Source organism: Tympanuchus pallidicinctus, unplaced genomic scaffold (genome assembly GCF_026119805.1).
Source record: "Tympanuchus pallidicinctus isolate F22 unplaced genomic scaffold, pur_lepc_1.0 scaffold25, whole genome shotgun sequence".
NCBI classification, from domain to species: domain Eukaryota; kingdom Metazoa; phylum Chordata; class Aves; order Galliformes; family Phasianidae; genus Tympanuchus; species Tympanuchus pallidicinctus.
The window spans coordinates 4,313,382-4,326,924 of record NW_026294742.1 but is presented as its reverse complement, the minus strand read 5'-3'; the positions used below and the strand labels follow the sequence as shown (position 1 = coordinate 4,326,924).

The 13,543-nt window shown below is 43.0% G+C and overlaps 2 protein-coding genes across 3 annotated transcripts; one reads left to right on the top strand and one right to left on the bottom strand.

Moving 5' to 3' along the window:
• Positions 1 to 1,389: 1,389 nt before the first annotated feature.
• SNRPD3 (small nuclear ribonucleoprotein D3 polypeptide) lies at positions 1,390 to 4,937 on the bottom strand. Of its 2 annotated transcripts, none has more exons than XM_052690019.1 (4): positions 4,833 to 4,937; positions 4,334 to 4,483; positions 3,371 to 3,563; positions 1,390 to 2,559 (listed from the first exon to the last, which is right to left on the bottom strand). In XM_052690019.1, exons 2-4 carry the CDS (start codon positions 4,457 to 4,459, stop codon positions 2,498 to 2,500), a joined length of 381 nt encoding a protein of 126 aa, XP_052545979.1. In that variant the 5' UTR covers positions 4,460 to 4,483; positions 4,833 to 4,937; the 3' UTR covers positions 1,390 to 2,497. The 2 variants fall into 2 exon arrangements, with proteins under 2 accessions (XP_052545979.1, XP_052545978.1); XM_052690018.1 differs by having other exon boundaries at positions 4,865 to 4,929.
• A 19-nt stretch (positions 4,938 to 4,956) lies between these two features.
• On the top strand, positions 4,957 to 13,254 carry GUCD1 (guanylyl cyclase domain containing 1). The gene is made up of 6 exons (XM_052690017.1): positions 4,957 to 5,182; positions 6,531 to 6,615; positions 8,051 to 8,216; positions 8,975 to 9,066; positions 10,491 to 10,732; positions 11,211 to 13,254. The coding sequence occupies exons 1-6, from the start codon at positions 4,972 to 4,974 to the stop codon at positions 11,300 to 11,302; spliced, it is 888 nt and encodes a 295-aa protein (XP_052545977.1). The 5' UTR covers positions 4,957 to 4,971; the 3' UTR covers positions 11,303 to 13,254.
• The last annotated feature ends 289 nt before the right edge of the window (positions 13,255 to 13,543 follow it).

Sequence of the window (13,543 nt, the reverse complement as noted above, 5' to 3'; positions counted from 1 at the left end):
AAAGCTGAGGAGTACTGGATAACTCTTACAAATAATAACAATCATGATGCTGCAAAGCCATCCTCACTATTAGCTCCTCCAATGAGTACAGGGAGACCCTCTAGAAGTCAGCCCCAAAAGGGTCCCAGCAAGGTAACTTCTGTTTGTTTAAACTGCAAGTGCACTTCTTGCCTTTCCTGTTACTGAACAAGGTAACAGCAACCTCCTTAGGCAACCATGGTACACATCAGCCACAGCCAGAATAACAAAAGTAACCCTATTTCAACACAGGTTGCTATCCTTCAGCACAACCCATCCTATACTAGGTTATACTCGTGGCAATTTATTCTGACACTAATCAGTCTCAGATTTTTATCAGGTATTGGCTTTGGGAAGAGAAGGCTGCCAAAGGAGCATCCAATAAAATCTTGTAGCAGATATTTGCCTCAAGTTACACAGAAAATTTCATGCTGTGCCATCCCTATTTTACCTGCTGACAGAAAAGTAACCCCAGTGGAGAAAATCTCAGACTAGGTTAGCAACACAAATCTCATGTATTAAAAGGGATAAAAACCAATTAACACAGCAAGAAGGAGGCATGTAGGTATAATCCTATCTGCTAGCGAAACAGATGTTGCCAGGTTGTGATACCAGAGGCAAGTGAAGGTAGTGGTTGCCATCAGAACAATCAGAATCACCCAGTCTTACCTAATAACCCATTTCCAGAGATCTCAGGTGTTTGTTAGTAGGACTACCACAAGCAGGCAGTTACATTTTTACTATGAAGCTCCTGGCACAGCAATAAGATGGAATTCTTTTGTGCTAAAAAACATCAGCCTAGTAAAAAACAAATTCAACATGAGCTTCAGTTTTGACTTTCAGATGATCCTTCCCAGAACAGTCTTGCAGAACTGAGTAGCATTTACGTAGGCATGGGAAGGGAATCCTGTGAAAATAAGATGTCCTCTCTCCCACGTAAGAGCTGGAACTAAGCTGACTGAGTTCCACAAACTCTTTCAACTAGTTATTAGAAAGGCTGCACTCTGCAGAGAGCACTGCACTTTACCTGCCAGTGCTTTACAGAGGGAAGAGCAATCAGCTGGTGTAAGCCAGGGATCTCCTCTGAGTGACTGCAGATTCAAGGAACACATTTCCACAAGAAAGTGATAAACATCACCACCAAACCCTTCCAGGTTGCTCACCTGAATACGAATACGGCTCACACATCATGTTTTACAGCTGTTTTTTTGTGGAAACCTTTGGACAGGTTCCTCGTGTAGGAACAAGAAAGCAATAAAGTCTCCATAATTAAGCCCAAGCACACCACAAAGACATTTTACAGATGCTCCTAATGCAAATATTTAGGATCACTACTGACCCCCCTCAAAAAAGCGCAGCTCACTACAAAACCCCTGCTAATCAAACACTGCTTTATTTACAGACAATTCAACAGATGAGTACATCAGTTCAACTTCCATGTCTGCACACAGAGGGTCTTTACACAGCAGAGAAGAAAAGCAGGACTCATTCATACATGTATAGACTGATGACTGTATGGAAGTGTACAATTAGGTACAGGAGTTCAATTTAAATATTTCAACCATCAATATCAGTAAGACAGCTACATGGTACTTCAAGCAAAAATAAGCTACAGCTACAGCTAAATCTGGCCTCCTACAGATGAGATTGTGAACTATGTGATCGTGTACAGATGTGAACAGAAGCTAGAGTCAGGCCTAAGTTCTGATCAAAAGGTTAGCCTACGTAATGGATAACAATTTCTGTGACTTTTCCTGCACATCTTTTAGATTCATAAGAAACATTTCAAATCAATGCTTGAAAATTATTTTTTTTCTTCCATATTCAGGCTTCTCTGCCCAGGCATCAGTAAGAAAACAAATAACTGCCAATACAGCCAGAATCAAATCACTTCAGGCAAATACAAACTCAGGCTAAAATGGTGTGTCTACTAAATATCAGTTGTGTGTTTCTAATGAAAAGTTTTCCCTGCATCCAAAGACAGAAGTAAGAAATACAAGAATACAAGCTCAATGTACAGCTTTGAAGACAGACCTGTATTTATTATAGATCCATATGAAGCTTCTCTAAAAGTTGCTTCAAGTTGGTTGTTTGTTCTGTAAATGCAGATGTTAGCACAACTTTAAAACAACATTTAAAAATTCTTCATCAGGAATGCCTTCTTTAGAGGGTAACAGCAGTACTGAACAAGGAGAAGCAAGATGATCTTTGAAACTCAATGCATCACACAAAAATCCAAAGAAGTCAAATCCAGATATCAAGTCCACTGTTTTCTAAACAACTCACTTTGAAATCAACTTCCAACGCATTTGCCAGCTACAGAAAGAAGCCAGAACTCCAGTGTGCCTATGAGGAGTTCTGTCATATAAGAGCAGACAAGGTTTTGTCAGAAACATTTATTAAACAGAAGTTACCAACGTATATGTAGACAAATTAAGAGCCCCTCTAATAAAAAAAAGCATATTGGTCGAGGCCAAAATTATCTTCGCTTCTGGAAGATGTTGCCACGACCCATCCCACGGCCTCTTCCTCTTGCAGCCACTGAAGAAAGAAAACATCAGGGATGACATGAATGTGATGCAACGCTGTGTTTATCTCAACAACTGACAAACCAAATACAAATAACTCCCAGTCTCTTCCTTGCAAGCATGGAAGCCAAGCTATAGAATGAGGTTCAGAAGTGATAAAATAAGTAGAAGTTTTCTGCGAAAACAACTGTAACCAACAGCTACACAGCTTTGCTGTTTATAACATAGAGTATGCATTAAGAGCAATGAAATATTAACACACTTTTGTTCTCATTCTGATCTGCATGAATTTGTAGCCTGTGAGATTTAAGAACTCCTGCTCGTCATGAGATCTGTGACACAACTCGCTGTGTTTTGTCAGATGTTACTTCCCCACACATCCTTACTGCATTTGCTACAGTTAACCAAGGGCTTCACAGCCCATGATTATTTCTCTATCTTGCTATAATGAGACTGTTCACATGAAAATTATATGAAAGGAGATGAATTGCAGAATGGCTAACAGTTACTGATTCAAAATTCTGTAAGTATCAACCTAGTATTTTTTACATATTTTTAAAAACCTTAAGAACACCAAGATCCTTCCTTGGGCAGTCCAAACAGCCACATTTACAAGAAAACCAAAGCTAAAGTTTTATGCAACTCTAGCAAGGCCACTTACTATTCCTGAACATCAAGCAGTCTGAGTCTTGACTGCCATCACTCATTCAGCTTCTTACAGCTCACGTTTGCTTAGTGTTAGGGATGAAAACTTCCCAGTTCCTGTTCAGCAAAATGGGGAAGCAAGGGGGGAAAACATCAGACCACAAACACATTGTACCCACCCTGAGCTTTGAGAATAGCTGCTTTTCCTCGGCCAGCTCCAGACCCCTGGTTCTTATTCTTCATGCTCTTCAGCATAGGAGCGTTCTTCAACATATCTGGTAAAATTAGAAACCGTATCTTGCTGCCTCTGATGTACACCTGCTCAAGCTGCGCCACTCGCCCATCTCTGTACGTCACTGTTATGTTGGACATCTGGAAAGTGAAGATCAGACTGTGGTCTTAGAGGCCTTAAACATAGTTTCAGACTCCTGCTACTCCTGCTTGTGGAATACACAACCAGGATTCACGTAACAAACTCAAAGCCCTGTCAAGCATACTGCCTTCTCAACGGCTGCTGTGACATAAGGCATCTATGACCATTTAAACATACTCTTAAGCCTGCTGTAATTTAAGCAAACTCATTATTTGCCCCTTCTCCCCATTGCTTAATTAGTTTTGTTTTGTTATTCAAACAGTTTTAATAGTTTGACCAGACCCAGCTATTAAGGAAACATCTTGATTTCAACTATGACGTGCATGAAGTCAATCAAAATTAAGCCTCTTGCAATGTCTTAAAGTAATCTATATTAGACACAGCTCTAAGCTCATAAATCATAGAATGGCCTGGATTGAAAAGGACCACAATGATCAGTTTCAACCTCCCTGCTATGTGCAGGGTCGCCAACCACCAGACCAGGCTTATTTATTATTAAGTTGAGAGACAATAAGCAAAGAACTCCTGAGAAAAGGATTTCACAGAGGAAAATCTTAAGTACTGGGAACACGAATTCCCAATTCTGTCCTCTTTGGCGTGCTCAGTTATCTGGAATTTGCTTCGTTACTGTAAGTGCATAGAGCAGAAAGGTTTTATTTATCCTAAGACTAAAAGCAAAGGTCTTTAATCACGCTGCCAGTCAGCTGGGTGTGACTGTTTCCAAAATTAGATGAGATGAATTTCTTTTCATCCATCTTGAGCTGCACACCTGACAATTCATGTTGTCTTCAGCTTCAATGAGCTTCCCACGGTACACCTCCCCGGTGTTGGTCTCACAGGTCACAATGTGGCCCTCTGCCTCGTGCAGGACTTTAATGGGCACTCCGATCGACATGGCTGCAGCGCTGCGGCTCTACTCCTGGGAAGGAGAAAAAAATAAAAGCGAAAAAAGGAAACAAACTACGAGTTGTTTTGCAGTTCGGCTTTGACTACAAGAAATAATTTTCTTTCTTGAAGAAAAACCCGCTGCTTTGACAATACACAGCTGCACAGCCGCAGCACTCAGTGCTCCGCCCGACAGAACGCAGCGTTCCCCACACGCGGCCTCCGCGCGCACCCCTCTGCCTGCCCCAAGGCCCGGCCAGGCGGGAAAAGCTGAGAGCGGCCCACCCCCTCAGTTCGCCGCTACCGCGCTCGAAGCTCTGCCCACGGCCCTCAGAAGCTGATGGCACACAGCCAACCCCTACAGCCAGCCCGCCGACACTCACCTCCCGCCAACCGCCCGGAGCCGCACAAGCACCCTAATGGCCTCCGCCTTCCCGCCGTGCACCGCGCCCCGGAAGCGGAAGTGCAGCGGCGCCGGTCCATTTCCGCTCCCTCCCCTCCAGACCGCGGCACCTCGGCACGATGGTTCCGCCGCACTCTTGGCCCTCCTGGGCGCAGCTCCCTCCCTCCCAGCTCCGAGCGGCCGCCCCGGGGCCCGCCCTCTCCGCAGCCAGGAGGAGCCGGCGCCGCACCAGAGCATGCCGCTGCCCCGGGCCCGGCGGGGCGGGCAGTGAGCGGGCGGCCGCCGCCATGAGGAGCCCCCGGGAGCCGGGGGAGCCCCCTCCGCAGGAAGGTCAGTGCGGCTGCGGCCCGGGGAGCGTCGTTTGGGGGCGGCCTGAGAGCGCTCCGCCCTGTTTACAGCCGAGCGTCGGGCCGTGGCGTACAGAGCTGACAGCTCTGCGGGGGGCGGGGATGGGAGCCGGGCGGCGCTCGGCCTGGCTGTTACCGTTGGAGCCAGCGCGTAAGGAGAGCAGGAACCAAGGCTGTGAGTTGTGGAGGTGTCACGGGGCCCTGGGTGGTCACCGACTGCTAACACACCGCCAGTGCTTACAGAGCTCTAAGTTGGGGAAGTTTTTTACTATGAGATGGTGAGGTGCTGGAACAGCTGCCCAGAGAGGCTGTGGATGCCCTGTCCGTACCTGGAGGTGTTCAAGGCCAGGTTGGATGGGGCCCTGGGCAGCCTGGGCTGGTATTAAATGTGGATGTCAGTAGCCTTGCATGTGGCAGGGGGTTTGGAGATTCGCGATCCTTGAGGTCCCTTCCAACCCAGGCCATTCTGTGATTCTGTGTGACTTGCTTCAAGTGGGATTTGGGGGTCTGTTATTTTCTTGGGAGACTGAAGTATAATTGACGATGCTAACAAACACTGAATACACCAATGGGTGTGCCAGCTTTCAAAGTTATGATTAAACCTGGTGGCATGATTGAGAAAATGCACTGCGTTGGCTTGTTGCTGCAGTAAGCCATAACTGTGAGAAAACAATTTAAAATTGCAAAACATTATCCATGAAGTTTTACAAATAAAGCTGCATCAAAACTACACCAGTCCCCCAGGATGTTGAATGCTTTTTATCCCCATCTAGAAACGTAGCTGACTTTGCATTAGCAAAGGTTTCCAACGGTCTGCTCCAGATTGAAGGTAAAGTCATTAAGAAAAGCCTTTTATGATTAACTCACTTGGATTGACTTTGAAGTTGCAATGCCAAGCGGAAACACTTCAGTCCATCAAGCAATCCGGGCTTTTCTGAAACTGAAACCACCACAACCACCCATAAATGAACTACAAGGGATGAATTACTGGTATTGCGGAACTTCTTGATAGAGATTGGGTTTTGTCCCTCTTCCTTTGCCCTTTTCTGAAAGGCCAAATGGTGTCATTTGTGAGCTGTCTCATCTGCAAAAATTACAATAAGGAAAAAGACATAGCAGTAGAAGAGGCTGAAATCGATAGGGCTTGTAAGAAATCACTGCCTAGAGATCATGGCTGTGTCTGTTTTCTACACATTTCACCTATGACTTTTTGTGGCATAGAATACAGAGCTGAGAACAAGCTGACTTGGAATGGTGAAGTACAAAAAACCATTCCCATATAACCACTGACAGCTTTTACATTTTACTCACATGGGGTGTTTTCACTGCAGTTGAATGTGTGCAGCTGAAAGTGCCCGTCATTCAGCAGCTGTACCACTGGGACTGCGGGCTGGCCTGCTCCAGGATGGTGCTACAGTAAGTGCTGTTTTCATTGGAAGGGGTGGGAAAACCCAACCCGTGGGAGAGGGTGTCAGGAAGCAATATCCAGGGAGATGAGGTATATGGGAGCAGCTGTGAATTTTGCTTACCCTTACAAGAGCACATATCCCTGAATACCCTTGGAGAATTACTGCTGCCAGGGCCTAGCACAGCAATCCAGAAGAAAGGGAAAAGACAAGCTAAGACAAACTTAAGACCTTTTGAATAATTGTTTTGATTGATCAGCACTGAGCTAACAATGAAGCAGTCTGGCATGCTTAAGCTGATAAGAAGTTATCCCTCTTTCCTGTTGTTACAATTCAGAACTGGTATTTGCCACAGCAAGTCACATAATTCCTTCCTATATCGTTATGCAATGGGCAGGTTTATCCTAGTTTCTGAGTATACTGTCTCTGTTCTGCTGAGCCCCCAGCCTGTGGGGCGAATGGTTTTTGTTCCAGGAGTGGTTTTGACTTCACAGCTATGCACTATATTGCCATCTTTTTTTTTTTTTTCTTTTTTCTTTTTTTGAACCTGTAGCTGTCCTGCTGAACTCCTCTTTCCTTCCACAGAGGAACATGAGCTTAGGTGCAGGAGAAATACCTATTTAGATGTCCACTTAGTAGATATGAAGGAGAAGATTTTCATTTCTCTCCATCCCTTCTGCCAAGACGTTAGTCCGTGTGCTGGTAATTCCCATCTTGACTTCTGTAACCTCTGCCTCTTCATTCCCTTTAACCTCTTTGCCACACCAGTCTGTCCAAAACTCAGCGTTCAAGATTAATCTTCTCACCTTGCCAATCTGACCTTGTTTGCCCTGCTTCCTTAATTCCACGTTTTGTCTTTCTTCATTTAATTCCATTTGTTTTGACCTCCAGAACTCTCTGTAACTGCCCTTCCCCACCCCTTTGCAACCTGTCCCAAGCTTTCTTCAGAACTTCATCTCCCCCTCACTGCCTTTTGTGTCATCAGTGACTAAGCAAGCTTCCTTTGAATATTTATCAACTTCCTCCCAGTTCCTCCTTTTGAAATTCATCTGTTGCTTGAAGCAGCTTTTAGTCTTTAATGCTCCCTTCTGCATTTGCTCTATTAACCTTGTATATGTAGACTGTAAGCCCTTCAGGATAGTTCTGTACTTGCTCAGTATAGCTTGCCTATTGTCCAGCATCCTGTATATACTTCTAGCACTATAAAGCAGTTGAGTTACCTGCATATTTCCAATAAGAAAAGTCAGAAATAAATCCATTTATGTATTCTCTGCTTCCTTCCCTTAACTTTGTGGCTCTTTTGTGGGTTGTTTTGTGGGTATTTCTTAGCCAAGCCCATTGTATCGGTTTTTCTGTCCCGTGGATGTGGAGGTTTGGGCTACAGCACATACTGTGCTTCTCCTAAGACCTGTGCTTCCCTTCCCCTACCTTTACTGATACCATAGGTACCTGGATCATTTGGACAACGATGAATTTCAGAAAGCCATCCAAGAACTCCGGTTAACAAAGAGTATCTGGACTATTGACCTGGCCTACCTAATGCGGCACTTTGGTGTTAAGCATAAATTTTGCACCCAGACACTTGGAGTGGACAAGGGCTACAAAAATCAGGTTAGTATTTTCATCTACTGCAAAATGGCAGGCAGTTGTAAGAGGGACCCCTATGCAACATGCTAAAGTGCCTCTGCTGTCTTACTGCCAGTTAGCCATGGCTCCTGGAAAGAAGGTTTGCCCACTGCCCAAACTGGTATGGATCAGTTTCAAAGCAGAAACTAGATATGTTCCCATCTTTTTTTTACATCTTTGATTCCATAATATAAAGTTTTTGTTTTTTTACAAAAAAAAAAAGTTTCCATGTAGCATTCACGACAAGTTACAGATTATTCAACAGCCTTGGAGACTGAAGCCCTCTACCTGCCTACAGAACAGGCACAGCCTGGGCAGAAGCAGTGCTAGCTTCCAACTTTCCCCACCACCATGACTCAGCCCAGACCTGGAGGATCCACCTCTAGAGGTGAGAGACCAGCTCAGCCTCTGTGTCTGTGAGAGCTTGGCCTGTTCCAAGTTTGCTAGTGAGCACCTACAGTACAAGTAGCTTTTGTGATGCAGCCTTCTGCCCAGTACAAATCAGAGAGACTTCCTTCATATGGCAGCTGAATAGCCACTGCTTGGAAATTATAACACTAAGTGACCAGGAATGAAATTAAAGTGATAATTTAGAGCAAGAATTCTTATTAGCAGTGAAACTGAGGGAGATAGAGCTTTTATCCCTTCATCAAAAACGTATATAGGGCCTTGCCAGCAGAGATTGTAAATGGTGAATTACCTAAGTGAATATCATTCCAGTTCACAATTTCTGTTGTCTCCAGTCATTTTACAGGAAGCACTTTGACACAGAAGAGAATCGAGTGAATCAGCTCTTTGCACAAGCCAAAGCCTCCAAGGTGCTGGTGGAGAAGTGGTAAGTTTATTGTTCTCTCCTTTCATGTTGGAGACTCTGGGTCTCTTGTTGGTCACTGAGATAAAGTGGTGAAAGACAGACTGGAATGAGACCTTCAGCCTTTTTGTGAATTAGTCTTTTTATTAAATGTCTTGAAAGAATGGACATAAAGACTTAACTGTGAAGTCTGAGGGGCAATAATAACAACGGAGTGATTTGAAAATGCTGATGGGAGTTGCCTTACATATTGAATTTGATTTTCCATTAAGATTAACCTGTAGGGAATGCTTTCAGTGCTTTAATTGGCCACTGTTAAGTACCATTGTAATATGAATTAAGGAAAATGCTATGTGGACACACAACCCATTGCTTCTAGAGCTATGCAAAGAGCATAGGTCTCTGTTCCTAGACAGAAGCACATAGAAAAAGATGGCATATGAGCCTTTGCCAAGGGGAGGATGAAATAAGTGAAAGAACTGTAAACCCAGGGGAAGACAAAAAATTATAGAACTGTTACACAACTGACAGTGACACTTTAGATGGGAAACAACTGAAAGTGTCCATGTTTAGCTTGAGTTGTATCCCTTTTTGTAGTGAAGCTGTTGTCAGAGTGGGGTGAATGATTAAGAAAAGAGGGTACAGCATAGCCTGTACCAGGGCATTATTTGAATGCTGCAATGCAACTTTTAACTAACAGAATAATTAAGTGTCCTTTTTCACATATACAGAGTCTGTATGGCACCACCTGTTAACTAAAGCTGCATCAACAGAGAAGGGACAGTCAGTCCATCTTGCTTTCAAGGATCACATCCTTGATCGGGGCAGGGACAGAGTGAACATCTGTGCAGTACTGAGTTTGGGGCATCAAAGAGGAGAAGCAACACTGGAAAGATTAAAAAGCACAAGTTCAGTCGTGTATAACACACAGCCCTCTGTCTGAAACACATCAAAGAGATGAGTTCTAATGCATCTGGAATAAACAGTGAAGGACAGCTTTTAACAAATGAGATTTTAGGTCATGATTCATTAACACTTGTTCTCTGTGGAGGTGCTATAGAAACACAGCCTCAAAAGAACCAGATAGTGGAAACTATCTGCACAATATGCATATTTGTGACAGAGACAAATTTGGGCATGTATTAAGTTAGCATACAGTTGTTAACCATCAAGTTCTAATGGCAGGATGGAGCACTTCACTTGAGACTTTCCCTCAAGTCTCTCAAGTTACTTACCAAGTTGCCAGCTCCTTTAATACTCTTCTCCCAGATGTCTAATACATTCAGAGGTTATATTTCTAGCATTTCAGAATCCAGTGCTGTTGCTCTGCACTTCAGAAACAGCAGTGAGATCAAAAGTCCTTGAATCTGGTCAGGCTGTCTCTGTAGCAAACCCTGGATGTTTTAACTTCATTGAAAACCCATCTGATTTTTTCTTTTCCCCCACAGCACAGTAACAGTTCAAGACATCCAAAAACACCTGTCCCAAGGTCACGTAGCCATTGTCCTAGTGAATGCAGTCTTGTTACTGTGTGACCTTTGCTCAAGTCCTGTCAAATACTGCTGCTTCCTACCCATTGGACAGAAGTGCTTCTGCAGGAATCCTGACTACCAGGGCCATTTCATTGTGTTATGTGGCTACAACACAGCCTCAGGGAGTATTTACTACAACAACCCTGCCTATGCTGACCGTAAGTAGCCTGCTCCTTTTGGGTGAATTCTCAACCACCTCATCACTAACATTTCCATGATGCAAAGCCACACTAATATGGACTTCCCATTTTAGCATGCACGTACTTCAAGCATCACTAAGCAGTTTGTCAGAATAGGTTTTGCAACATTTATTAAATCAGTGCACCAATTTGTTCTGTGATTTACTTGAGGCACTGAGATTCTAGCAAACTGGTAGAGGTTGGAGAGGTACTGAACTGTACTTTTGTGCTGAGTATAGCAAGATGACCAATTTAATACCTATTCACAGCATTACTTCTGTGAGCAATGCCTTTGAGATGAGAAGATAAACTACAGTCAGTAAAGCTGTAACATAAGCTGATAAACCTAGTCAGTATATTAGTTACTTTTCTCTGTAGAGTCTGCTAGACCCAGAAAAAGAGCCCCTCACAGGCATCTTCTGAATTTTTACTAACACTTTGTTCCTCTTTTATATAGGGACATGCTGCACCAGCATCAGAAACTTTGAAGAAGCCAGGAGAAGTTATGGCACGGATGAGGATATTCTGTTCATCTACACTGACAGCTGACACCCACAGCTGTTACTTCTGGTCCTTTCTGGTGCAGCCTGCACAGCAGCTGGCTGCTTGTCTCAGGACACCCCCTGCAGAGACCTTCCTCCTGAACTGCAGTGGGATCTTAAACAAGGGAGGCTTTATAGACATTGATAGGACTGTATTGCAATGCTGTCTTTACCTTTTTATTCTGGATGAAATATCTGATTTTGCAATGTATGTCATAGGTTTTTTTTTTTTCCCCTCATTTTTAACACTGCACATTTGACAGCAGTTTTGAAATACAGGCCCAAAGCCTGTTCACTTGGAGCTTATTTTCAAATTATACACATGAGGAAAAAAAGCACCAAATCTATGAACTTCAACACTTGGTAATGGATGCATAGGTTTAGATAAACAAGAGCAGGAAAAAAAATAGACAACACCTGTTACATTGTCTTTCAAAGCATCTGGGCTGATCTTCATCCTCAGTCTAGGGATCTGAGGTTCAGCAGGGAATTATGAAACAAAGAAATACTGATGTTAATCCACCTTACTTTCAGATAGTGGAATTGCCTTGTTGGCCTATCAGTATTATAGGAGTGAAACATTTACTCAAGGAAACTTCCCATGTATAAAATGCACAGTTTTAGCATTTATGATACCATCGGGTTAAGTTTTGAATAGCAGCCACTGAGATTGTTCCCTTGCACTGCAAACTCCATCTCTTTTGGCTAAATATTTTCGGGTGACTGTCTAGAGCTCTGTATTACCCCAAAAGTTTAAGGATATTTGTTTGGACCTAGGAGTCTTCACTGCACTTTGCAAAATCCTCTAGACATTATGGCACTCATGGGTTCAATTTTCTGATGCACCCAAGTCTAAATATACATTTATGAAGCAAATACAGAAATCATCCACACACTAGTAGTGTATGTTTTGTGTGTAAATTTTAAATAACAAGTGAGACTAGATTGTAACTAAAATGCTGAACCATATTTTGAGCCAAACTTTCCTACTTATGTTCACTTAGTGAGCTTCTCAGAAGAGCTTAAATCAATTAATACAGGGAATACGAGCTTCTTTTTGCTACAGTAACAAAAAACAGAACCAAAACTTATACTACAGCTGCATTTGGATGAAGTGGGAGTTCTGTTCAAACATTTTCAAGTGAAATTGTTAGTAGCCCATTCATAATCCTGTCATGTATTGCCAGGGTTTAGTGACTGTGCTGGGGAGCACTGTAAAGTGTAGAAATAGCCACATACTTCAGATTTGGCCATCACAATTTCTGACAGGTAGGTAAAATTGTTAGTACTCATGTACAGCTGGCAAAATTTGTTTTGCACTTTAGGCAGAGATCTCACACCTTTGTCATGGCTTTAGGAAAGGAACTGTTAGGAAAGGAAAGGTTTTGGAACTGTGTGGAATAACAGCAACTGGATATTGTTATTCAGTGGGGGAATGCTTTCAGCATTAGAAAATTTCTAGGAGAAGCCATCTTCTACCATGGCTGGCTTACTGTAAAGTATCTGGAAAGCATGTAGTAAGTATGCATAGTAAAATCAAAAGCACTGCTTTGTACAGAAGCTAAAAAACAGCAACGTGAAATGCAGCAGGCTTTGAGAAGTTCTGAACAAAATGTACACAATAAGAAACTCTCAGTGTACCTGATCCTGTTTTATCAGGAGTGAAGCTGGATTACATTCTGGCAGCTGTCCATGCAAAATGAGTAAAAACTGGGATGTATCTGTGAGCAGCAGAACCACTATCTGATAGAAACCCAGAAAATGATCCTGCAGTAGATAACGCCTTCTGGTCCCTCCAGCAGCAGTCAGCAGATGGTTGCTGGACCTGGAAATTTTATATCCACGTTCAAATTCACAATGTTTGGCTTAGAGGGATTGTATTAACTATGTTAATAATTAACAGCTATGTAAATTACAGGTTGATAAAAGTACTTTCTTAACCCAGGCATTTTCCTTCAGGTAGTCCATTCAGTAGCACTGAACTGCCACAGAATTATTTTTTTAGAGCAGGCTTGGTTAGCAAAAAAAAAAACCAACTTACAAAGGTGTGTAACTGACATCAGCTTCCACACGTGAATCTGGAGCTTATGTATAAAACATGAACTTAAGGGCACGCTAAATGGTCTGAAATGTACAGAATTGAAAATATGTAGAACCAAAGCTGTTTGAGTTAATACAGATGAAATGAGAGCTCCACTCACTGCAACAGGATCTCCAGTAGCCAAGTGGAATATGGTAATGAGAGATG